The sequence below is a fragment of the Archocentrus centrarchus genome, chromosome 11 (assembly GCF_007364275.1).
Source record: "Archocentrus centrarchus isolate MPI-CPG fArcCen1 chromosome 11, fArcCen1, whole genome shotgun sequence".
Classification (NCBI taxonomy): Eukaryota; Metazoa; Chordata; class Actinopteri; order Cichliformes; family Cichlidae; genus Archocentrus; species Archocentrus centrarchus.
Genome location: NC_044356.1, coordinates 6152864 through 6179735, shown reverse-complemented (window position 1 = coordinate 6179735; position 26872 = coordinate 6152864). Strand labels below are relative to the sequence as shown.

Genomic DNA, 26872 nt, shown 5'->3' with positions numbered 1-26872 from the left:
CATTTAGAAGAGGAAGTGAACTCCATGGATCTAAAACTCAACTAAGAACTAGGTGTAAAAACATTTGAGTCCACTGAAATAAAACAAAACTGTAGAAAAAGGAAAACTAAAATAATGTACTTAATAAATTATTTTAGTTTTTAGTCTTTGTCATTTGCGGAGACTTTGGTACACACTGTGTTTTGGAGGCTGGGATCTCTGCCTCCAAAAAGTAATAAAATCCCACCTTTAAGTGAAACAAACAAACCTAACTGAAGTTAAACTGAAGTAAAATTAAAAGAATGGTAAATATACAATAATCATAGTGTATGATAATACAGTGCAAAGTTGCCGTACTTGAGTAAATGTACTCAGGTACTGTTCCGCCGTGTGAACAGCTGATGACTGTGGGTGACGTTTCCCCACCTCGCCACCAGATGGCGGACGGACACAGTTTGCTCAATGGGCGTGCTCTATTGGAGCCAGTGAGCAGCAGTGTATCATCCGCGGACCGCATCACCTGGCATCAGACGCACAAAAATATCACCTGGGATCATTTGATTAATCTGAACGGCTAATTATTCGTTGTTTGTCACGGTGCTCCACCCAAACCGCGTCGTTTATATTCTAACCGGTGAGTGTGACGTCATATTTTCTCAGCAGCATCGCCTGTAAACACAGATGTGGCTGAAAGCTAACGGACACACAACCTACGCCTTTATGTTTTATAGATGCTCAGGTCTTCACCTTGTCTAAAGTTGTGTGTGTGAGCTGCGGGGTTTTGTGTTTTTGCGGGTTTTCTGGAGCTTTTTCCTGCGCAGTGTTTGCGGTAATTCGATTTCCCCGGTCTGCTCTCCGGCCACCATCACATCCCCTCCCTCCTCACTGCTGGGAGCATCCGGTCATCGGGATTTATGAATTTTAGCCTCTGTATAGAAAGATATTGAGGATGTTTTTATCATATTTGATAGATATAATAGACTGCTCACTGGTCTGATCGTATGTGTTTCCTGATTTCCTAAACAAAAAAGTGTTTTTATTAGTTTTTTAATTTTTTTTTATTATTCTTTTTTTTTTATTAAGTATTATTAATTATTCTTTGACTTTTGCTGGATTTCAGTGTGAAGGAGGATCAAACATGTTCTACACCTGCGGTCCCAACGAGGCTATGGTGGTGTCAGGTAAACTGCTGCCTGCTGACATCTAAACGACTAAAAACTGCCATAAAACAAGGATCTGACGCTTGTTTTTCATTGATTATCACACACGTTTCAGCATATTCATAAACCTTTACATGGCGCCCTGGGGAGAAGATATCACAGCTGTCACTAATTAGTAAATAAGGAATGTAAAATAGGATTTATGTGCATGGAAATAAAGCAGGATTTGATGGCTGTGAACCTCTGAGCTGAAACAGTTGGTTAGTAAAGGGAATTTGTTGAACTAGCCTTATAATAACAATGGGACAAGCACCATGTAGTTTTTATTGCTAAGTAGTTTTTATTACTAAGTAATGATGCTGAGGGTGGGCTCTGATCTCTCGCAGGGTTCTGTCGCTCTCCTCCTCTGATGATCGCTGGAGGCCGAGTGTTCGTCATCCCATGCATTCAGCAGATACAGAGGTAGGAAAACCCCAAAGGTTACCTTCTCCTCACCTTCACGAGTTTACTTCCTGATGTTGGCAGATACCGAGTTTACTGACAGACACAATGAGAAGGCAAACAGCAGCAAAAACATTAAAAATAAAAACTAGCTTCATGTTTAACATCATCAGAGTTAGCCTCCATGTTTGGGTCCCGCCCTAACCCGGCACCTCCTCCTGTGTTCAGTGAAGTTTTCATTTTATTTTCTGCTATATTCCTTCAGTCTGTGTTTGCAGCTAAGTATAAAAAAAAGCAAAGAGGAAATGTACCTTAATGTAGACATTAATGAATCAATAATCATTGTTCCCATTACCTGACCTCTCCAGGATCTCCCTGAACACTCTGACTCTGAATGTGAAGAGCGATAAAGTCTACACCCGCCACGGAGTGCCCATCTCTGTCACGGGGATAGCCCAGGTCAGTTTTCTCTCAGAGGCAGCGGTTTGAAACCCTCTGTGTGGCTCAAAGGTTCGGACTTCCTCGGGCAGGATGTCGATCCTGATTCCCACATTCAGCAGCTAAGATTCATTTAGTGTGGAGTTTTTATTGTTTTCAGTTTAGAGTTTATTTTGTTGTTAGTTTATTATTTTTATTTACATGTTTAAAATAAAATAATCAGAACAGCAAAAACAAACAAGGGATTTCTGTCCTGTGCATCTGCTTAAAGCAGCTGATGTAGCACGTTAGCATTAGGGTTAGCTAACCCTCCTGTTTGTCAGTGTGGGGAATGAACCCAGTATTTCTGTCAGTGTTTGAGTCTTAATGATAAACCACCAGCTGTTTCCTGCAGATGAAGATCCAGGGTCAGAATAAACAGATGCTGGCTGCAGCCTGCCAGATGTTCATGGGAAAGTCAGAGCCTGAAATTGCTCAGATCGCCTTGGAGACACTTGAAGGACATCAGCGAGCCATCATCGCCCACCTGACTGTCGAGGTAAGAATGAGGAGTCATTATTATATCAGCCAATAAAAGCTGCTCTTCTTTATGACACAGGATGTTCTGTTAACAGCATTTTAACTTCTGCTGATTTAATGTTTCACATAAATCTGATGATTTGTTTTATTTATTAAAAGCACATTATAGTCATCAGTGTTCTGATTGGACACAGATAAAAAAGAGTGACAGTAAAAATGTTTTCATGGACACACAGATACAAAAGAGTGACAGTAAAAATGTTTTCATGGACACACAGATACAAAAGAGTGACAGTAAAAATGTTTTCATGGACACACAGATACAAAAGAGTGACAGTAAAAATGTTTTCATGCTTTAAAGTTTCCTGTTCTGATGCGTCACAGTCTCACAGCAGCCTGTGAGATAGTCACTTTAGTCTCTGATCTACTGATCGTGTTTATGGAGACATTTTCCACTTGTTCCTGAACAATCGTTCCTTCTGTCCGGTCTCATCCAGCTGTGGTCAGAAGTTCACCCATCATGGATGGATTTTGGTCATTTCTTGTTCCAGGGTGGAACGACTGTGCGGCACATGTCTGATCCACACAGGGTCAAATATATACATACACCCCCACTAATATTTGGTTAAATCCACCTTTGTTGTACCTCACCCCGACTTTTTGTAGCCATCAACAGTCTCCTGGATAAAATTGGCTGGATGTTTGGCCACTCCTGGGAGAATTGGTTCATTTAAACTGGTTTCCTGCCACATCCTGGCTTTTAGGCCATCCTCCATCCATCCACTTCCGCTTTTCCTGTTCAGGGTCGCGGGGGGGCTGGAGACTATCCCAGCTGTCATAGGGCGAGAGGCAGGGTACACCCTGTACAGGTCGCCAGCCTGTCACAGGGACAACACAGAGAGACAAACAACCTTTCACATGCACATTCACATCTATGGACAATTTAGAGTGACCAATTAACCCCAGTAACTGCACGTCTTTGGACTGTGAGAGGAAACCCACGCAGACACGGGGAGAACATGCAACTCCACAGAGGAACCTGGGCCAAGGTGGAATCAAACCCAGGCCTTCCAGATGGTATTCTAACTGTGAGGCAGCAGTGCTAACCACCACGCCACCATGCTGCCCGGCTTTTAAGCCAGGATTTTTAATACAGTTGGGGTCGGAGGTTTGGGAAGGCTGTTCAGAAGCTTAATGTTGGCCTGCTTTGAGATCATTGTTCTGCTGGAACATCCAGTTATATCCAGGTTTCAACCTTCTACCTGTTGATTTGAGGTGAAGTTGAAGAGTTCAGAGGCAGTCCTCCATCTTGATTACTCCATCCACTTTTTGTAATGTACCAGCACCACTGGCAGCAAAACAGCCTCAGAGCATGATGGTACCACCGCCATGCTTGAAGCTGGGATGGTGTTCTTAGGTTTGAAAGCCTCACCTTTCCTCCAGAAGGTATTCGGCTCGTCCGTGTGGGCAGCTGCAAATTTCAGTCGAGCTTGAAGGTGTGGATGTTGGAGCAGAGGCTTCTTTCTCAGTCCATGGAGATCCAAACCTTTCTTCGCTGAGGACAGTGATGCTGGTGTTGCAGCAGTTCCCAGTTCATGGCAGGTTTAGGCCTTGGTGGTTCCTGAATATAATAACCAGTTTCTCTCATCTGATGAGGACAGTTTGGTTCTTCTTCCAGACTTTGTGGTGACACATCTGAAAAACTCGTCCTTAGATCTTCACTGAGCTCCTCGGGCTGATGATCATGATCGCTAACGAGAAGCTAATAATCCTCAACCTTTTCAAGCCAAAATGATATTGTAGAACCTTCAGCACTTATTAAGAGACTCAAATGAGTGTATGTATAAATTTGACCCTGTGTGGATCAGAGAAAAGACATTAAAGACATAAGCTGAACAAAATGATTCGACATTCATGTTCATGATGAGTCTGTAAACTTCTGACCACAGCTGTGTGACTGATTTCGCTCCATGTAGATAAAATCAATATTTTCTTCTTTTAAAATGTAAAAATCTGACAGTTTGTGTTCATGTACATGAGCAGATACATTTATATGTTACTAGTTCACATGTTTCCGTGAGCCTGAACGATGTAACAGCTGCTGTTGGGATAAAGCTCAGTAATGTGTGAGCGTTCTCAGAGGGTCTTTGTGAGGAGAAGCTTCTCCATCTCTCAGCAAACACGTTCCTCTCACAGGAGATCTACAAGGACCGTAAGAAGTTCTCAGAGCAGGTTTTCAAGGTGGCTTCCTCTGACCTGGTCAACATGGGCATCAGCGTGGTCAGCTACACCCTCAAAGATGTTCATGATGACCAGGTACTGCTGTCCTCTATCAGACCTACATTACAGATCCTTAGTTTTCTAGTTTTGTAGTATTCCTGGATGTTAAAATCGAACCGGTGAATGAATGATGTCAGCTGTCCTCTCTCTGGCACGCAGGATTATCTGCATTCTCTGGGAAAAGGCCCGAACAGCCCAGGTTTCAGAAAGACGCTCGCATCGGAGGAGGCTGAAAACAAGAGAGAGACGCTGTGATCAGGGTGAGGTTGTCACGTTGCCTCTGGTTGCATTGCTGTAAAGCTCAGTGCTCTCTTTGCAGCAGGTGTCATTAAGGTTTGTTGATGCAGTTTGAAGATGGTTTCTTTCTTTTGAGAAACAGATAAGTCCAGTCTGCAGTCTAAATCACCTAGAAGGCTGCTTACAGAGGACTCAGTGTGGATCTTTTCCTCAGTCTTATTTCTCTAAACTGTATTTTAGCTTCTTCATCCTGATTATTGTAGAGCTGCTCCCATTGGTCCCTGATGGTCTCCATCCTCTCCCTGTTCCCTCTCTGCAGGAAGCTCACGCCATGCAGGAGAAGATATCAGCTCAGTACAAGAATGAGATCGACATGGCAAAGGCCCAGAGGGACTATGAGCTGAAGAAGGCCGGCCTATGACATTGAAGTGAACCGAAGCGGGCTGAATCAGAGATGGCCTACCAGCTGCAGGTACACGTGTGCACAAGCTGCGTATATTTACCATGCACAGTGTTTATGCAGTTCTAACTGTAAAGTGCTTAGAAGGCTTATTGTGTGCACACATACGTGTATGATGTGTTTTCCTTTGCCAGGTAGCAAAGACGAAGCAGTGCATTGAGAGTGAGAAGATGCAGGTGCAGGTGGTGGAGCGGGCACAGCAGATCATGCTGCAGGAGCAGGAGATCACCCGCAAGGAGAAGGAGCTGGAGGCCAAGGTGAAGAAGCCTGCAGAGGCTGAGCGGTACCGCCTGGAGAGGCTGGCTGAGGCTCAGCGGTGAGTTACAGCTCCGTCCTGACTCTGAACCGCAGCATCAGGCCTTCAGGTATTCGAGGCTTGAAGAGGAAATGTGTGTAGTTTGGCACATTTCATCTGCCCACTTAGAGCCTTAGTTTTACATTATTATATATTTGTTTTTTACTGTATGTAGACTTCCTTAGTGATGATACTGACAAAGATACCAGGAAACTCGGGGCTCAGGTGCATCTTTGCCCTTGATTTCCATATTATCATAGTGGCAAATAAAAGGAATAACTCAACAAACATAGAGAGGATGGTCTTTATGATAAGATGAAGATGTTGCATCCTAAAATTTTATGATATAAAACTCATCATTATATTTGAAGTGTGTGGCTGACATGTTTGACTGCTTTAACCACGTTTCTCTGCAGGCTGAAGCTGATCATGGAGGCCGAGGCTGAAGCTGAGTCCATCAGGTGAGTCGCAGATTTAAAACATCTTGACTGACCTTTGCAGTCCCAGCATGGCTCTATGTCTGACTGCCAGCCTAATGTATCAACGACACGAGTCCTGGCTCTTAATTACAACCTGTGAGAGATATTATCCAAAAATATCATCTAAACTGTATTCAGTGAGATATTTTAGTGTAAATGTTCCCAGAAATCTGTCAGACTTGGGCAGCATTAAACTTTGACCTCTGAACTCCAAATTCAAAGATAATATAAGGAGATGGAACGTTTATCCCATTATTGAACTGAAGTTTAAATGTGAATCAGTGTCCACGTTATTACAGTATTACTGTGTTACTGTGCATGTCCTGAATATTTGGCTGGATGGAAGGAGCAAAGGTCACAGCAGTAGATGAGTCCACTCCAAGCAGTGACTCTAAAACATTCTCTGCAGGCTTCTTCACCTTGGCCTCCAGCTCCTTCTCCTTGCGGGTGATCTCCTGCTCCTGCAGCATTTTTGACCCTTACAGTTCAGAAGGAAACTCAAAAACATCAGAATATACAGAAAATATCAAAATTACTGCAATGGTGTGCCCATATACTACTGAATACTACCATGCTGCAAACTGCTTTTTCTGTTTTGTGTTGTACATAATTAAGATTGGTACCAGATGTTAATGCCTATAATATTCACTATTATTGGTTCAGTAGATATTACACTGCACTTTCTGCAGGATTTAGTGTAATCTGATTGTGTGCATGCAGGCTGCAGGGTTGATCTCCCGGCGCTGCGTCGTGCTGAGGTCGTCTTAACGCCGGGCTGAGAATTTCACAGTTCACTATCACTACAGTTAGCAAGCCCGCACCCTGCAGGGTGTTCTGGCTATGACCCTGCAGGCTTTTTACTGTGTAGACTTCATTTGTGGAATATGAACAGGAGATTCTGTGTTACAATAAGCTTGTCCTGTTTTTCCTTCAGGGTTAAAGGTGAGGCTGAAGCGTTTGCAGTGGAGGCCAAAGGGCGTGCTGAGGGCTGAGCAGATGGCGAAGAAGGCAGAGGCCTTCAGGAGTACAAGGAGGGAGCCATGGTTGGACATGCTGCTGGAGAACTGCCTCTGGTGAGAGAACATCATGTGTAGTTGATAACAACATTTGTGGCTCCTTCCTCTTATTTTCAACATCACTGATGGATGTTTGTGTTGTGGTCACACACCCGTCCTTAAAGTCCACTATGGTCCTGAGAAAAGCACATTTAAGACTGTTGGACTTGAGTGTTGTTTGTTTATTTACTTGGATTAAATTATGGATGTTTATGCATAACGTCTGTCTTCCACCAGATGGCAGAAGAGATCAGCAGGCCTCTGTGTGAAGCCAAAAAAGTTACCATGGGTGTCCAGCGGAGGTGGAGAGTGTGGGTGCGGCCAAACTGTCAGGAGAGGTGCTGGACATCATGACCCACCTCCCTGAGGCGGTGGAGAAACTGACTGGAGTCAGCATCTCCCAGGTAACACATTCAGACTCATGTTACACAAACCTTCATTCACGCACACCTACACTTACCGCACAACTCACTTGCTGGTCAGCCATACGTCACATTTAGGTATTCAGAATGACAAATAATACTTTTAACTGTAAAACGCTGACCTTTCTGTTCTGAAGGTGACCTCTTGTACAGGCTGAGGAGCATCAGCCAAACCGGTGACCAGGCAGACGTCGCCCCCTAGTGTCAGCAGCTGTCTGGATTCCCTGCATGAGTCTCAGCTCTTTTCTGGTGGCTGCTTCACCTGTTACACCTGTTTCAGCTGCTTCAACCTGTTTCAGCTGGTTCCTGATGTTCCTCTGCTTAGAAAATAGTTTGACTGCAGTTATACATGTTCAAGTTATTTGTTCTTGTGCTCAACACTACCTATTCCTCCACCTACCCATCTATCACATCCATCCCTCCATTCCTCCATCCATCCATCCATCCATCCATTCCATCCATCCATCCATCCATCCATCCATCCATCTCCTTCTTCTCCAGCTCAGGCTCACAGGATAATTATGTTGCATTTATTCTGTGATGATTTGGTCAGACTGCACTGATACAATCAGCAGATGTGACTCATCACTTTCTCACTTTTACAGTTTACAAACTTTTTCTCATCTTTGTCACTTGTGTGTGTGTGTGGGGGTGTGTTTGTGTGTGTGTGTGTGTGTGTGTGTGTGTGTGTGTGCGCTGCCTTGCTGCCAAACCTGAAGTGCTTCTTAGCATCAGAGTGTGATAGAAAGCTGCACCCAAACGTTCATTCCCTGATCCTGCTAACATTAAATATAATATAGTGGATCCACTGATGTGCAGTTTTACCATCAGTGAGTCTCTGAGTGTTCATTTAGAGTTTAGTCAGAATATTCTGATCTGTAAATCTGCAGCGTTGGTGTGTATCAGTTTTAAATGTCTCATTGTTTTCTGTTTGATTGTTGTCAGAAGTATCATCTATTGGGGCCCTTTATTTAAATCATATCAGTATGAAAAACCTTTGAACTTCACACTTCATTAAAATGGTGGAAACTGGAAATTCAGCTCACTGACGCCCACCAGAGTGTAATGATACCATCTGTAAGTGAGGAAGGTTAAGATTTACAGACCATAAACAAAGTGAATTATTCTTTATTCCTAATCTGAAGCAGAGGTGACCACAGCAGGTAAATTCTCTCTTTTCCATCCTGACCCGAGCCGTTGGGTCAGGATGGAAAAACAGGGATTCTGTCTTTTCCCAACCCGGAGCTGAAGTTGCCTTAAGTCTTTACCCTGCAGTCCAATAACACATGATATGCATATATTAAATAAAGTGGTTCCTAGTGTGATCATGGCCAGTTATGTAGCAGCTCTCTTAATGGTGTAGCTCATCAAACTAAATGTTGTGTGGTAGTAGCAATGGGAATACTCCAGTGTATTTAAACTATGTGTGAGTGTATTATGTCTTAGTGTAATGTGAAGAGCTGTGGCTACGATGCTAAATATTCAGACTGATGGCAGCTCAGACTTCAGGGACCAGGATGTTACTGTTCAGTTCTTTATGTTTCCTTATGTTTGTGTTATTCTTGCTGTAGTTTGTGCTTTAATACTTTAATACTGTAATACTAGCTCTGAAGTATTACTGTAGTACCTGTAAAGTACCCTACTTGCCTTATATCATTACCCATCACACCGTCACCCTACCTACCTCACCATACCCTCTGGGGCTGGGTAGTATAAACACTACACAGGGATAATTTTAATGCATCCAATGGATTCAAAGAATGAGGATGGATTTCTGATTTGAGCAGTTTTATCTCCATGATGCCCTGAACACCTCTGCACTCCTGATTACAGCAGCAGTGTGCTGCAGGAACTTTCTGAGGACACATTTTATTTCTATGAGAACTACTGTTATTATTATGCATGCATCAGTACCTGTCACTATTATACTGTAATACTGGATATGTTTCAAGTCAGGACACAGTAGGTGTGCAGCTGCACTGTAGAGTTACCAAAGTCGATGACCCAGTGATAGAAATATTAGTGTGATCTTTGTGCTTTCATTACTGAATCAGCACTGCATATGGAAACATATGTATATATTTATACAGTTTATATTTGATACAGTATCAGTGCAGAGCACTGTGTGCATCACCACTAACAGCTCGAATAACTCATTACGATGTGTTGTTGTTGGTTCAGACCCTGCTGTGTGATGTTTGCATTTTCAGTTTTTTATTCATTTCAGGAAAATGTTGTTCTGGTCTTCTGTGCACGAAATCCTTATCATTAAAATGCAAAATGGAAACGACTTAATATCTTATCTGTCTCTGAAAGCAGAATCATATCTTATAAATCTACTGCCGTGTCTCCACCTGTTTACACGTTTACACCTGTTTTACACGTCTGATTTGAGATGTTTCCTCCAGTTTTTGTTTTAGTTTTTCAGCTGTGAGGTCTTTTATTGTCTCTGCATAATAAACAACTTCCACATGCATAATGGGATCCTAATAAACGTGTTCATCATCATTTTATTGTCATTGATCTTTCAGTAAAATGCTAACGGTGCTTTTCCAGGAATCAACTAGCAACCGTCACCACAGTTCTTGGCTTAATGTAAGCTGACAAAAGTAGCTTAGGTCCACTTTAAATGACGGACGCAGCCTGAGCTAAATGGGCAGTATAATTATAGTGAGGTGGATATTAAGCAGCCTTTAATAGCCTCACATGCCAACATTAACCAGAGAACTGTGTAACGCTAACTGAGAAAGCATAGCACTGAAATACACACAGAAAGTGAGACGACGTCCTCACGGGCTGGATAATTAATACACCGGAAGGTACTGCAGGGACGCGGGCAGGTTGTCAAGTTAACCGGAAAAAGCCAAACCAGTACAGGAAGTTCAGGCCAGGTGTATCAAAAAGTAAGACGCCACAGTCTGAGGATCTGAGGCGTTTAAATGCTCATCATACATGCTGTAATTCAAAACTCTCAGAAGAGCCAGCTTATTGGAAAATGTTGTTAATCATTCATAAATATTTGTTTGGTTTATTTTATTTATTCCATTTGTGCAGTGAAGAGTTCTAGTTTTTCTCATCAGTTTTATTATGAATTTTGTTTTCAGCTCAGCTAATTTTCATTTAGGTTTCAAAGTGGACTTCGAGTTTGTTTTTTAGTTTTGAAAGTGTTTAGTTTTTTATTAGTTTCAGTATCATTTGTAGTTTTCTTATAATTTCAAACATTAAATTGTATTAATTGAGAGCTTATAGTTGAGAATAAATATTACAATACAAAAACAACTGTTTTTGATGAGATTTTGACTCAAAGTCATACACATCGGGACCAGAACCTCACTGACCAAAGTGACAAATTCAAAAAACTAAAACATTCCTACATATTATTATTTTTAGCTGGCTTTGTGAGTACATAATGTACGTTTTTTAAATTAAGAATAATAACGTATTTTAGTTATTAAATGTTTCCCACTTTAAGTTTGGCTTTGGTTAACTAGCGCGGCTCGCTGGTTTTACTTTGAAAGGTGCGGGCGGAAGTCGTTTAACGCAGCCCGCCTTGACTCCTCGGAGAAGAGCTGGAGGGAAAAAAAGGAAAAAACGAAGAAAAAAAAGGCATATCTGAGGGGTTTGAGGGGCGGATTTGGACAAAGTTTTCCAACTGTCCCGACCCGAGGAAGCTCCGGGGGGGTTGACGGGGAGTCGAATTCACCGGTAATTAACACAGGAGTTATTAGTCGGTTGTTAATTAAGTGTTTTTTTCAGTGTGTCTGAGAGCGCCGTCGTCCCAACCGCCGGAAGTCTGCATGAAGCTGCGTCTCCTACAGAGGCAACGGCGTCGACTTTTTTTTTTCCTGTCTTCGTTTTTTTTTTTTTTTTATTCGAGACTTTTTTTTCTCTTTTTTTTATTTTCTCTCAGTGAGATGAGCAGGGAGTGAGGAATGGAGGCGTAGGGAGAGCGCGGATGTTTGTGTTTACTAAGCGGCGGGCTGGTTAAGCATATTGAATATACAGGCCTCCTTGTAGCTAGAGCGAGCCAGCGAACAAAAGGAGAAAATTAATGGAGGCAAGTTAGCTAGCTGCCCTCGTCTTGTTGCGTTTTCCAGCTAACGTTAGCCATGTTTGTGCATAACCCAGATAGGCTATTACGCTTTTGGCAGCCACTTGGGTGCAGTTTAACACATCTGTCCTGAGCCCATTGCATTAAAATAAGCACCCTGATTTTAGCGATTCATGACAAATTCGTTTTTGCAATATTTCATGAAACACAGCTAACGTTAGCCCGGAGCTAGCAGTTTTTGGAGCCACCTTGCACCCCCTCGTCCAAAAAAAAAAAAAAAGTCTCTCAGAGCACTGAAACATTGACTTTGTACTGCACTAACATCGGCCCCTTGCAACTGATGCTTTGCTGCAGAGGGAAAATAATTTGCCTTGAAAGCTTTTTCTCTATTTATAGACCTCGCTTCAGAGGGGAGAGCAGGCTCATGAAAAACAATGCAAAACATGCCCGGAGTTATGCGTTTTAAACGTTTTGCATGAAATATGGTGTTAGCTCAATTGTAATTGTGATCCTTTTTTTTATGGGCCTCTCATACTCCTCTGCCGTGCTTACCAAATGTCAGTTATAATAAATTACTAAACGCCAGTTGGGGCTTTACTAACATGTAATTACATGCATGCTTTTAATGGTATGTGAGCAGGATGACTGCATGGCATTCACAGTGTTTCAGAAAGCTAAAATAAAGTGCATATGCATGCCAACACTGAACAATGAAACTTCCTTCTTTGCCTGTGTTAGTGGGACATAATCAGGAAATGGAAGATTACAGGTTCAATACTGATGAAATGGACAGTGGTCTTTGGAGCAGTCAAGAAGCTGTGTGTGCGCTTGGGAGGGGTTTTATTTTCAACTAATGGTGCACACACATCTGATTTTGTTGCAAACCTAGCCTCACTGACATGCTGCTGATAAAGCACGCACCCTAAGATTGTCCGATTTGTTCATGCTGTGTAACAGGCTAGTAGACACGTGCATGGGCTGTTACAGAAGAGTATAAAGTTCTTGAAAGCTGATCATCGTTAGTGTTTTCTTAATTCTTGCTTCTGCTGCCCTCTAGACCAGTGGTTTTCAAACTTTATGTGGCCAAAGTAAAAAGCAAGGTTTCGAGGCACACCTTGATTAATATTTGCAGAGAGCAGGCCTTTATGTCATCTGGAATGAGGTCAGTGACAGTAGTGCTTTTGAGCATGAGCATGTAACTGTGATCCAGCCTCATCAGACATTTGAGACGACTGTTCTTGCTTCAGATCCTGAGCTCTTTCACAGCAGACAGTGTTCTTCAAGAAGGGATTTTTGGTTTCCAGGTACCATTTTAGCATTTCTTATCACAGGACGCTTTTGGTGTAATTTCTAATGTTTTTGTTTCTTTAGGTGCTTTGTTTGGTTTCCCACACACATAAAGATCAGTTTTACCTCCTCACAATGTTATCCCCCTTTCCTATCAAGGGTTTTGTTGTGTCAGGGTATTGATGTGTACTTATACAGAAAATGTAAATGTCATTCCACTCATTTTTTTTTGCAGTAATGTTTTGGCAGACAGGACGCACCATTTGGGAACCACTGGTCTAGACAGAGTTTTGATATCCGTCCCTTCTGGGATTAACCATCTTTGCCTGGTTCCTTTCACATCCTCCTCTCTGCAGAGCTTAATTATTTAAAGAAACGGCCACAGCAGCATACGTTTAAAGTGACTCACATTTATGTGTACATTTTGATTGGGATCCCTGAAATCAAAGCTTAGCTGTGGCCCAGTTTAATGTAGTGCTGCACAGTGATCCTGATGTGTTCGTGTCAGCCCGCGGAGGAGAGGATCCTCAGAAAGGAAGCGGACTAAGATGACTGACATGCAGCCATGCGTGGTCTCATTTACAAGAACACAAACGAGAAGGAGGAGGACAGGTGTTTTCTAAGTGTGTTGCTTTTTAATTACAGAATAATGGACGATTCCCATTTCAACTCATCATACTTTGGTCTCTCCCGTCCCCACTGTACAAGGACAGGTAGAGACAACCTTATTGTTGGAATTGTCTTAATTACACATGGTATAGTGGTCTGTACTATTGGAAAAAATACCCAGAAGCACTTTACATCACAACCTGAACATGCTGTTTTTAACACCACCTAATAATGTTGGCAAAGTTGATGAAGTTATTTGACTTGTTGCTGGGTTCACTTGATCACATGATCACTCCTGTCCCTCTCCTCTCTCATTCTTCAATCTTCCTTTTTTCATTTGCTTTTTGCATCTCACCATGCCTTCATTCTCTTCTCTTCCATTACTTTCTCCTCTTACTCTCTCTCTGCTCTCATCACGATCTCCTACCCTTAACTCTCCTCAATCTTCATCTTCTTCTCACTCCTTCCCATCATTGTTTCTTAATTCCATTATTAACCCCTCGTTTTCCTTCTGATTTGTTTTCTCATTGACCTTCATGACCCACCTTTATAACCACTCTGCCTGTGTCATCTCTGGTCGTCCTGTTTCTCCCCACATAAACATATCGACCCTTCTCCACATTTTCTCCTCTGACCTTTCACCTTCTTCCAAACACCCTCACCATATTTCCAAGCATCCTTTCTCCTCCATTTCATCCTTCCCTTTCTTCCATCCTTTGATCCTACATGTCTTATACTTTCTCCACCACCTTCATGAAACATGTCACCCTCACCATCTCACACTCCTTTCCCCCTTAATTCCTACACCCTTCCTTCTTTCCTTCCTCCACTCCCCTCTAGATCGAGAACGCCATGTTCCTGAACAAGGCGAAGGAGCAGCTAGGTCCAGAGAAGGCCAGTGCGCCCTCCTTTCCTCACTCTTCTGCGTCTTCCACCTCCTCCCCCCACTACCCCACGGCTGTGCTCGCCATCCCTGGCTCAATGGATGGGGCTGGGGTACGTGTGGTCCCTAAACAGGAAGGAGGCGGAGGTGCTGGAGGAGGAGGAGGAGGTGGCAACAGCGGTGGTGGACCCCTGAGTGCAGTGGGGGCGCACCTACACCAGTCACACACCTCCCAGAACGTCACCGTCGTGCCTGTTCCCTCCACGGGAATCATGACTGCAGGTGAGTGAGCAGCTGATGCGTTTACCTGCCTGAATCATGACATCTCTTAGATCATTTCTCTTTTTCTTATTATGCAAAGTGTGAAGGAAAAGCTCTGGAAAAGGTCTATAAAAATAAACCTGCCTGATTTAAATTTGGCTGATCTCCCGGTAAAGGTCATCTTCTCGTGCACCTCTGGACTGATGGTTAGATCTCTCAGAGGAAGCCGTCATGTCTCTCTGTACTCGTGCTTCTGTGTTACAGAAGTTTTGGGAGATTTTCAAAGATTTGAAAGGTACACACACACCTGTGAGCAAGCTGTGCATTTCAGGTAGCTTATAATTATTATGATTATTACCGACGTGACTGAGGTGTTAATACTTTTAAACATTGTTAACAAATGTCAAGTATGCAATTTTTTATGGGCTGAATTTTTGTGAAAATGAAATCATTGATGGTTTACTGAGTATGAGATTTACTGAAGCTGTGGTGATACTGTGTCAGCTGTTTAATGCACAGAATTTATTTTCTTCAATCTTTTTTCTGGTTTTTTTTGTGTTTTATCTTTGTTGTCTATTTTAATTCATTACAGTTTAAAAAGAGTTTTTATTTTAAAATATATATTTTCCTGCTTTTTGCCTGTGCGTGGTACCATTTAATGTACCGCTACCAGAAGGTGTCTGAATGCAGCCACCAGGTGAAGCCAGCTTGTCCAAAAATCAGCTGCAGTCTGTTCAGTCATTTGAAAGTTGGGGTGGGAGTGACCTCTGAAGAAAAGGCTGATAGTTCCCATTAGGTTCCCAATAGTGCCCTCCTTGTACAGCACGAGGGGACACACTGACACAGCCCACAGTTCAGGTTCCCTCTGTTGGAGTTTATCGCGCCCACTCAGCACAGTGGTTGAAAGTTGGGCCACCTGTATTTTTTCAGAGCAGATGAGAAGAGCAGGAAGTCACAGAGGAACCAAGTGGAAAGCTGGTGATTTTTCAGAATAAAATCCTGTGGAGAGACTAAATGCTTGATGTTTGATTTCTGGTGTGAACTGAAGCTGTTCAAAGTGTGGTTGGTTTGAAGCTGCTCCATCACCAAGCATGCACCTTGATGAGCTTGAGTCCCTGTGGTTAAACCACAGAGCTCAGTATAAATATTCAGAATGAGAGCAAAATAAAAATAGCAGCTTTGCTGGAAACTGTCTGCAGATCCTAGAAGAGATGATCTTGAATGGGAGATCAACCAGATTTAAAGCAGGTATGTTTTTATAGACCTGCTCCCCGAACTTTGTGAGCACACCTCATATTTGTTGGTGTCTTAAGAGATAAAAGTGAAGGACACTAATTTCAGTCCCAACAGTTTGTTTTCTGTTTCCATTCAAGCCTTTTTGGAGTCATTGTCAGCATTTCTGCCCCCTCTGTATGCACACTTGTTTAAAATTATTGGTCAAATGTTGAGTGTGAACCTTGTGCTGTGGCTTTGGTGTGGCTTCCACACTGCCTGGTTCTTCACTGCATTAACTGTTAGTTAGCATGAAAGCCTAACAGGGTGAGATCTGGACGGCCAGATCACAGTTTTTCTTTTCCTCTTAGCGGGGTTAGTGATCACCACCCCACAGGGCACACTGGTCCCCACCGCCTCCACGCAGTCTTTTGTAGCTGGACCCCCCACTGCCACCACCATGATAGTGTCTGCAGTGCACCCCTCAAATTCAGGTAATGCACAGGTGCAGGTCACCATCACTTCAATCATTTCAGCTTAATGATAATGAGGTTCAGGGCTCCTCTGTAGCATTTTATTTCAGATGCTTCCTCCAGAATCTATTTATGTTTGCATACTGTAGCATTGTTACACCCATACCCCAGCAAGCATACACATCTGTGCAGCTGTTTGGTGCTGCTGCTGGTCTGTGCAGCACACTCTGCACAGTTTTTACTCAACACTCCCCTCCTCCTCTCCTCTCTGTCTCCTTTTTGTGTTTCTCTTGTTTGTAGATAAGAAGGAGGACATTGCGGTCCCCCCTGCTGTTGTCATGCCGACACCGTCAAAGAGAGGCAGAAAAAGCAAACAGATGATGGGCAGAGTGACCGGAGTGGGCGGGGTCCTTCCTCCAGGAAGTGATGCATTAATATTGGCACACCTTGCTGCTGGTGGACAGGTGAGCTTCCTTCTAGAGTCCTCTTATAAAACCAGTTCTGAAGGCTTTTTTCCTTCTATAATAATACTTTGGTGTTATTGTGCTGCAGCACCACACTGCTGACCCATATGATCTGTCAAATGATGAGGATGACCATACCAACAAAGACGGACCCAAATCCTACAGGTAGCGAGTGTTTAGATTGGGGAAGAGTGATGCTGTTTCAGATGCTTGTAGTCTCACACTGTGATCCTTCTCTCCTTCCTCGCCTGCCAAGGTGTCGGATGTGTGCAGTGACTTTCTTCAGCAAGTCAGACATGCAGATTCACGCCAAATCCCACACCGAGGCCAAGCCCCACAAGTGCCCCCACTGCTCCAAGTCGTTTGCCAACTCCAGCTACCTGTCCCAGCACATCCGCATCCACAGCGGGGCCAAGCCCTACACCTGCACCTACTGCCAGAAGACCTTCAGGCAGCTCAGTCACCTACAGCAGCACACACGGTACTGACGTGTGTGTGTGTGTGTGTGTGTGTGTGTGTGTGTGTGTGTGTGTGTGTGTGTGTGTGTGATGGATAAAGGAAGGAAGGGCTGGTGACCCGGGGACCTGACTAGGTTGTTTGGGGAACCGTTGACAGTGTAAAGCTCTTTTTGCACAATCACCTTTGAACGTGCACCAAACTTTATTTTTTCTGTTTGTCTTTGAAAATTCATGAATTTCTAAAAACCTGGATTCACTGTCAAACTTAGAAAACTCTTTCTTTAGTAAATACACCACACTGCCAAAGTATTCACTCTGCCTTCACACACACATGAACCTGAGTAACATCCATCCTTAATCCAGAGGCTTTAATATGATGTGGGTCCACCCTTTGCAGCTATAACAGCTTCAGCTCTTCTGGGAAGTCTTTCCACAGGTTTAGGAGTGTTTATGGGAATTTCTGACCATTCTTCCAGAAGCACATCTGTGAGGTCAGACACTGATGTTGGAGAGAAGGCCTGGCTCACAGTCTCCGTTCTAATCCACCCCAAAGGTGTTCTATCAGGTTGAGGTCAGGACTCTGTGCAGGCCAGTCAAGTTCTTCCACACCAAACTGGCTCATCCATGTCTTTATGGAGCTGCTTTGTGCACTGGTGTGCAGTCATGTTGGAACAGGAAGGGGCCATCCCCAAACTGTTCCCACAGAGTTGGAGCATCAAATTGTCTGAAATGCCTTGGTATGCTGAAGCATTAAGAGTTCCTTTCACTGGAACTAAGGCACCAAGCCCAACTCCTAAAAAACACCCCCACACCATAACCCCCCCCCACCCCCCCACCCCCCCCCCCCCCACCACCACCACCACCAAACTTTACACTTGGAACCACCAAACCCAGACTCCTCCATCAGACTGGCAGATGGAGAAGTGTGAGTCAATCATCCATTGACCCCACCCTGTGATTTTTCGTGGCCTACCACTTCATGGCTGAGTCGCTGTCATTCCCAATCGCTTTCACTTTGTTATAATCCCACTAACAGCTGACTGTGGAATATTTAGGAGTGACTGGACTTGTTGCACAGGTATCATCCTATCACAGTACCATGCATACCCATTCTTTCACTGATGTTTGTAGCAGCAGTCTGCATGCCTGGGTGTTTGGTTTATACACCTGTGGAAGTGACGGGAACACCTGAACTCAGTGATCTGGATGGTGAGTGAATATTTTTGGCAGTGTGGTGTATCTAAAGGTAATTACACAGAACTTGTGCTCACTGTCTCACTGCAGTATTTATTAAATTACAGCATCCTTCTGACCTTCATCAGGTACACAGGCAGCATATCCACACTCACATATAAACTTTATTAGGTCCACCTATTCAGCTGCTTGTTAATACAGATATTTAATCACATGATCAAAGCATGCCCGATGAGTCTTCTGCTCAATATTATTTTCATCTCTTTATAAACTGCGGCTGGAAGAGTAGATGTTACAAATCAGGCAATGAAAATGTGAAATAGGGCTGGTAAAATTTTATCACTGTTTAATCTCAGAAATAATTGAACAAAATGTTTGAGTTTTGCAAAACGTCAGACTTTATACAAAGTGTTGTTTTGTTTGTAGATTAATTATTTCCTCTGCAGTCTTAAATCTGATTCAAAAGTCCGACATTTTTCCCTGTCGTATTTTGACATCCATCATTTGGCACGCCTGCCGAGCCTCTGAAAGCCTGCACACACCTGAGTCACAGGTATCACAGCTGTATCCAGAGCTGAAACTATCCGCTCTGTTTTTCAGCTGAAGCTCCAGATTTCCTGTAACGTCCTCGATCCGTCTGATTAGTTTACCTGGATGAGGGAACGTTCTCAGAGGCTTTTATTGGACCTGATAATGAGCAGAGTCCACAAACACCATTTGCAGCACTTTGGTGAATCTGTGCAACGAAACTAAGACTAAAGGGAGTCCAGCCCAGTACTATTCCAGTACCAACCCAGCACTATTCCAGTACCAACCCAGTACTATTCCAGTACCAACCCAGCACTATTCCAGTCCCAACCCAGTACTGTTCCAGTACCAACCCAGTACTAGCAGGGTATGGCTAATAAGCCTGTGAGTCTATGCACAAACATAGGAAATCAACCAACATGCAGTCAGAGTAATTATGTTTATGTTTTAGCTAATTTAGTAATTTAAACAAGAACAAACATCAAACTCAGAGCACAGTTCAAATGTTTTTAAAGTTAAATATTTAATATATCATAATATTACAGTATCCACCACTCAGTTCATATTATAAACAGATCAGAAGTACCAACTCTTATGTATTAAAATATCAGGAAGGTCACAGAAGTTAATAAAGAATTATTAAGTGATTTGATAGGATGTCTTAGAGATAAACTAGCATAAAAACCCCGTGGGGTTAATGAAGGTAAACTGTTCATTTCATTTGTCCCTGAGTGGATGCTGGTATGATGGATCATATATATAAAATATACAGATACCTGATGAAGGCTGGATGAACCAGAACGTGTGATTTAATAAATTATCCAGCGGTAAACGAGACCGTGGGACTGAGCTAACCTTAAATAAGTTTTCACTAACAAACTAAAATCCTGTCACAGTCTGAGGAGATGCACACTGCAGGGTATCATTAACTGTAATCACTAATCTATACCCTTGATCATCAGGACTGTGTTACCATATTTAACTGATTCTTCAGACCTTTGTGTTGTTTGTGTTACTCTGGTCCTGTTAAAGCATCACCTTTATTTTCCAGTCTCTACAGCTCTAAAGCTGTTTTTTTTCTAAGAATACATGATCAGATACACAGAAATACACGATTACATCTAAGTACTCTTTGCATATGTAACTGTGTGTGCTGTCCTTATAAATCCATCCTGCTTTTGTACTGCACCAGTAGAACAGAATAGAATAGATGCCTTTACTGTCATTATACAGGATGTACAGTGAGATTATACGTCCACGTTAACCTGCATGTTTTACACACCTTTGTTATTCTGCTGATCAGACACTAAATTGGTTTTACTTTTACTCCATTTCACTGAATGTGATGATATGAGTGATCAAATCTTTCTGTCATCCATGCTGCCACCTTTCTGATAAATGTCTTAATTTTGTGTTTGACCTTCTCGCTCACCTTCATTCTTTCATTTCCCTCATTTCCATGCACCGGGTTTTCTCTGGGGGGTTCAGGCCATTAAATTTTAAAGAGGAAGCTGTGCTCCGCTGGCCTGGTGCTCATCTTGAATGTACATTTTGGTTTGACTGCAGCAGACTCACACATTCATAGATGCACGCACACACTCATAGACGCACTCACACTTGAGTCAAAGCAGGGCACACCGAAAGGAGAGAGAGACTGCGAGAGAGAGAGAGAAAGAGAGAGGCGTGACTGTGCTTGCTGTATGTTTTGTTCTGTGTTCTCACAACTCAGACGCAGCACAAAGAGCACACTGTCAAACGTAATCATCTCTGATCAATACGTGATTGATCACAGAGCCTTTGAACTTTACTGCATGATTTGGTCTTCGGTTCATGGTGAAGTTTGGTCATGCTGTAGCTTAAAAATCTCTCGCTGTTTCTCTCTCTCTCTGTTTCTCTCTCCCTCCTATCCCCTCAACCCTCCAATCCCGGTTTCCCGTGTTAGAAACCACACTGAGGCCAAGCCCCACAAGTGTCCCCACTGCTCCAAGTCGTTTGCCAACTCCAGCTACCTGTCCCAGCACATCCGCATCCACACCGGGGCCAAGCCCTACACCTGCTCCTACTGCCAGAAAACATTCAGGCAGCTCAGTCACCTACAGCAGCACACACGGTACTGGGCCGGGCTGGGCTGGGCTGGGCTGGGCGGGATTTGAATGTGTGCATGTATGGGAGCAGGTGCATGGACAGTTATGTCATTGTGCTTGTGTGTTTATCTTTCAGTGACTGTGTATTTATAGTATCTGTATATCTGAGAGTTTAAGTGGATCTTCGTCCAGCTCCATCTGTAATTCTCGGGCTCTGCTAGCGTAGCTCTGTTAGCGTAGCTCTGCATGCCTCACAGTTCAGAAGAATCCATCTTTATGGTTACTGAACCACAGCGCAGCTCACCTGCTGTCTCAAACAAGCTGTTTCCACCTCACTAACCCCTCCCAAAGAAAAGATTTGAAGACAGGTGGGTGGAGCTTCTGTACTCGCAGCCAGAATTGTGTCTGAGTCAACCATATAAGGATATCCACTCTCTGTGACATCATACAGATCCAAAAAACTGCCTGAAGCTGAGTGTTTAGAGCAGACTGAAGCCTGAGTTTTTGATTTCTATGATTTATATGAACATCAGGGATTTTAGCAGATGTGTATATACTAAAAATTAATAATGTGAACAATTCAAACCAGAGTTATTAAGTTAAAACTTGTTACAAAGGCTTTAAATTTCATGAAGTTTCACACTGGCATCAGGTCAGCTGTCAGCCAAACAGTATTTTACTTAGAGTAATTTCCTGCCTTTAAATGTAATACTGTTACTATGAATAATAATTTTTATGTCACGTTTTTAAACACACAAAATGCTCAAAGCCACATATTAACACTTTAGAATAGAATAGAATAGAATGCCTTTATTGTCATTATACAGGATGTACAGTGAGATTGGAGGGCCACTCCTGTTCAGTGCCATGTAACAGAACAGTGGCTTTTGCCATCGATGCCCCCGTTACCTGAGCTTACCTGCTGTGAACAGCTGTTTAATGCTGATCATATCACCCCTGAGACGTCTGATCAAACGCACTTTGAATTACTGTGATTATGTGACCGTTTGTCCTATCAGAAAAATTCAAGCGGTTTTTGAAAGATGAGAAATTGAGCTTTGCTCCCACCATCGGGTTATTACAGTCATTTTTGCAGAAAGTCCAAGAATGGTTGCAGTTCTGAAGTTAATGGGGGCCTGTTGTAAATAAAGGGTTAAAGAAACGTAGATATCCCACCGTAGCATTCATACAGACACACACTGAAGCATACGTTCTTCCATGGAAGCAGCCAGATGTGAAGGACGAGTATTTAAGGAAAACCTTACCTATAAACGAGTTTAAAACAAACTGCAGAACAGGTCGACCCGATGAAGGAGGAAGGCTGGATCAGGGTTTAGGTGCTAACACAGATGAAGAGACTGATCACAGCCTCGTCTCTGCTGTAAAACTCTGTTTCACAGCTTCATCAGACAGTGTGTAAAAACAGTAAATCATTTTAAATGGCACAGATAGCTACCAAAGGTCACACTAAAATTTCCTTCTCGAGGAAGTGAAAGTAGAAGTTTAGGAAACTGAAACATGAGGCAGCAAGGGCCTGAGCTGATATATAATGAAATATCCTATTTGTCAGTGATGGTAGCACAGAGTTGTGTTAACAGTGCTGCAGTGTGTCACTTATATAATATATACATAAACTTTGTTTGGTGTTTTCCAGGATTCACACCGGTGACCGGCCCTACAAGTGTAACCATCCCGGCTGTGAAAAAGCTTTCACACAGTTGTCCAACCTCCAGGTACGTTCACAGGTTACTGACATCAACATTAGCTCAGTGAGACTCTGGTGATACTGAGAGATATGTACCTGTAAGCCAGGGGTTCTCAACCTGTGGGGCAGGTCCCACAGGTGGGGCATGTTTTATGTTCTCATGTAATACACACCATGCAGTGAAACAGCGGTAGAAAAGTTTATGTTGAGATGGCAGAGTCACGCCCTTCTGCCGCTTTCGTCATGCTTTCTTGGTACGAGACCTGCTAGCTTGCGGGGCCCGAGTTGAACCCGTTTTTCGCTGAATGGTTCAAATACTGGCACCGGCACCAAGAAAAGCAGTCTGTGTGAATTAGAGCCGGGCTGATTTTTAATACCAATGTTGATATTTAGTGATTTGAAAATTCAACATATCGGCCGATACTTTGATTTTTCAGACACTCAGATCATTAACAGATTCCTCTAACATTTGTTATGTGTAGTTAATTATGAGGCCTTACTAAGATAATAGGACAATGTGGTTTAAATATTCTGTTGTTTTATTGCTACAGGTCATATTTGTTTATGCTTTTTAATTTGAATGTATTGGCTGTTATAAATGCCAATATCGATATATTGGCAAATATCTAATATTGGCTGATATATCAGCTCTACTCTGAATGGAATGATTTTCTTGCTTTTTCTATTATAGACAAGTTGAAATGACATGTTTCCAGTTTTTACTTCCCTCCTTTGTGTGTTTGTCTCAGTCTCACCGTCGGCAGCATAACAAAGACAAGCCGTACAAGTGCCACAACTGTAACCGTGGTTACACAGATGCTGCCAGCCTAGAGGTTCACCTGTCCACACACACGGTCAAACACGCCAAGCTGTTCTCCTGTGGCCTCTGCAACCGCTCCTACACCTCGGTAAGACTTCTGCCTTATGGGTTAAAGCTGCACTGCGTCAGAGACAAGGTGCTGGGAGAGCGCTGCTGGGTTCTAATGCTTTATTCTGTCTGATAGGCATTACATGTGGAGTCTGATGAGCATGCTTTCAGTTCTGATCTCAGGTCTTAATATATTTTAGAATAATATAATGATTATTACCCACAAACACCTCTCACACTTTTCTAAGTGGTTATTTGTGCCCCAGATACGATGCTGTAACACAGCTGTTAGTAACAGTAATTTATGCATGTGCATCATCGATGATCGTCCGTCCTGCTCCTCTGAATGTTTGAGGAGTGCCTGAAGGAAATGTCTTCAGATTGGACACAGGTGTTTATTTGGTCTTCAGGTGACAGAAATATCAAGCAGGGATAAAATTATTTATCTGAAGGCTAAAAAATACCAGCTGCACTTTGATATCCAGATGTTTTGCAGAAACCTTTCTGCCCAGCAGCATGACTGCATGTTTACTGACGAAAAAACACCAATTTTATTCCACAAACCTAAAAATAAATCACATCCCTTCCTCCTATTTTTTTCTCATCATGTGTTCTTCTGTCGTCCCTTCTCTAGGAGACGTATCTAATGAAACACATGAAGAAGCACAACCCCGACCCGTTAACAGTGGCAGCAACAGTTGCTGCTCAGCAGGCCCAGGGCCTTACGCCGGGCGGAGGAGGCCGGGGCCGAGGCCGAGGTCGGGGGAGAGGAGGCAGAGCGAGCCAGCTTCAAAGCCAGACGAACCCTAACAACACCAACCAGAATCCAAACCCCGGCCCCCCAGGCAGCTACCAGCCACAGCAGCAGCCCGCAGAATCGGTGGTCCCCTGCCCGTTTGATCTACACCAGTACAAGACGGTGGCAGCCGGCGAGATCCAGTATAAACCAGTCACTGTGGCAGACCTGCCAGTGACCCACAAAGACCTCTGCCTAACTGTCTCCACGTCAGCGATACAGGTGGAGCACATGAACTCATAGGCTGCGTCTTCCTGCTCTGATTAGTTGAGTTAAAAGAGGTCCATCAGTAATTTATGCATTCAGAATTCGAGCTTCTTAAAATCAGGGAAAAACTGCTGATGGGTGAATTTCTGTGATTCTGTTTTAATGACACATCAGCGAGTGTAAAAACACCAGTGTATGCAATACAATCAAAGATAGCAGTAAATTTGAATTTACCCACTTAAGAAGCTTTAATCCTGAGTGCAGCAATAAATTACTTCCACAGATACTCGTGCTTCTTGATTTCTGAGCCCATTTGCCATCTCTCAGTAGAAATGCTGGTCTGGGACCCTGACAGCAGCACCTAAGAGCTCAGGCTGGACCCACATTCCTCCATTTTATGACGACTTTTCTAAAAATATATCTGCTAAACTGTTTTGGCTTTTAAATCCATGCATCTCCAAAGCATCTGAGGTCTCAGTGCACTCTGAATCACCTACAAACCTGCAGACCAGTCATCAACTTTCCTGCTCTGTAAAACTAATTCGAGACACTCATCCTAAACCAGCCGTCCTGCTCTGAGGGATCTTTGGAGGAGAAAAGTGTAACATAGCTGTAAAATGGAAGAAATACGCTATTCTTGGCGCACTTAATCTCTAAAGAATAGTGCAAATTTGAAGACATTCAGATCACATTAATCTGAACATTCATCACTATTTAGTTTGAGCCAAAACAGAAGAGGAGGAGTCAGTGATGGAAGACTGCAGAGATTCATAAGAGCATCTGAAACAGGAGGTTAGGGTTCACCCTGCAGAGGGAGTCAGAATGTTTGAGCAGTATGTGAAAGGCTCAGTCAGGGTGTCACAGTCAGCATCAGAAACACCGACCTGGATCAGACAGGAGGGAGCAGCAGGAAGAAGGTGCTGTGTTTGGGGCGTAAGCCTGCAGCTGAAGCTAAACGTGTACATTTCACAGATCATGATGTCCTTATTTACACCCACCTCCCCTCAGAGGAGTCGACGTTTCCCAAAGTATTAAACCAGATCGAGAGCGCACTGAGGAACCATGGGAGAGAAATGGGGGTGGGAGGGGTCATAACGAAAGCACTTGATGAAACTTTTACTTCACGCCTACGTTTTTCATCCTTTATCTTTTTTTTGTATATCATATGTATGTATTTTTCTACCAACAGAGAAACGTGTGAACAAACAGGAAGCAGAGTGAGCGCATGAATGTGATGGGAACAGAGAGAACAATTCTAACAGAGAGAACAATCCCAACAGAGAGCACAGTTCCAACACAGAGAACAGTTCTAACAGAGAACAGTCCCAATAGAGAGAACAGTCCCAACACAGAGAACAGCTCTAACAGAACAGTTCTAACAGAGAGAACAGTTCCAACAGAGAGAACAGTCCCAACAGAGAGAACAGTCCCAACAGAGAGAACAGTTCCAACACAGAGAACAGTTCTAACAGAGAACAGTCCCAATAGAGAGCACAGTCCCAACAGAGAGAACAGTTCTAACAGAGAACAGTCCCAATAGAGAGCACAGTCCCAACAGAGAGAACAGTTCCAACACAGAGAACCGTCCCTACAGAGAACAGTTCTAACAGAGAGAACAGTTCTAAAACAGAGAGAACAGTTCTAACAGAGAACAGTCCCAACAGAGAACAGTTCTAACAGAGAGAACAGTTCTAAAACAGAGAGAACAGTTCTAACACAAAGAACAGTCCCAACAGAGAACAGTTCTAACACAGAGAACAGTCCCAATAGAGAGAACAGTTCTAACACAGAGAACAGTCCCAATAGAGAGAACAGTCCCAACACAGAGAACAGTCCCAACACAGAGAACAGTTCTAACAGAGAACAGTTCTAACACAGAGAACAGTCCCAATAGAGAGAACAGTCCCAACACAGAGAACAGTTCTAACCCAGAGAACAGTCCCAACACAGAGAACAGTCCCAACAGAGAGAACAGTTCTAACAGAGCGTCGTCCCTTTTTGTTTCTGTCCTCGGTGAGTAAAGGGTG

At 43.2% G+C, this 26872-nt stretch overlaps 1 protein-coding gene and 1 pseudogene across 1 annotated transcript; both read left to right on the top strand.

Annotated features, from left to right (window-relative positions):
• The first annotated feature begins 438 nt into the window (after positions 1-438).
• On the top strand, positions 439-10257 carry LOC115788478 (flotillin-1-like; annotated as a pseudogene).
• A 3480-nt stretch (positions 10258-13737) lies between these two features.
• Positions 13738-26606, top strand: znf384a (zinc finger protein 384 a). Its single transcript, XM_030740988.1, is given in 11 exon segments — positions 13738-13788; positions 13790-13816; positions 14553-14877; positions 16440-16562; positions 16842-17005; positions 17094-17170; positions 17262-17486; positions 21128-21295; positions 22924-23002; positions 23724-23882; positions 24477-26606. Coding segments are annotated over 11 exon segments (1788 nt in total). The 5' UTR covers positions 13738-13752; the 3' UTR covers positions 24882-26606.
• Positions 26607-26872: the final 266 nt, after the last annotated feature.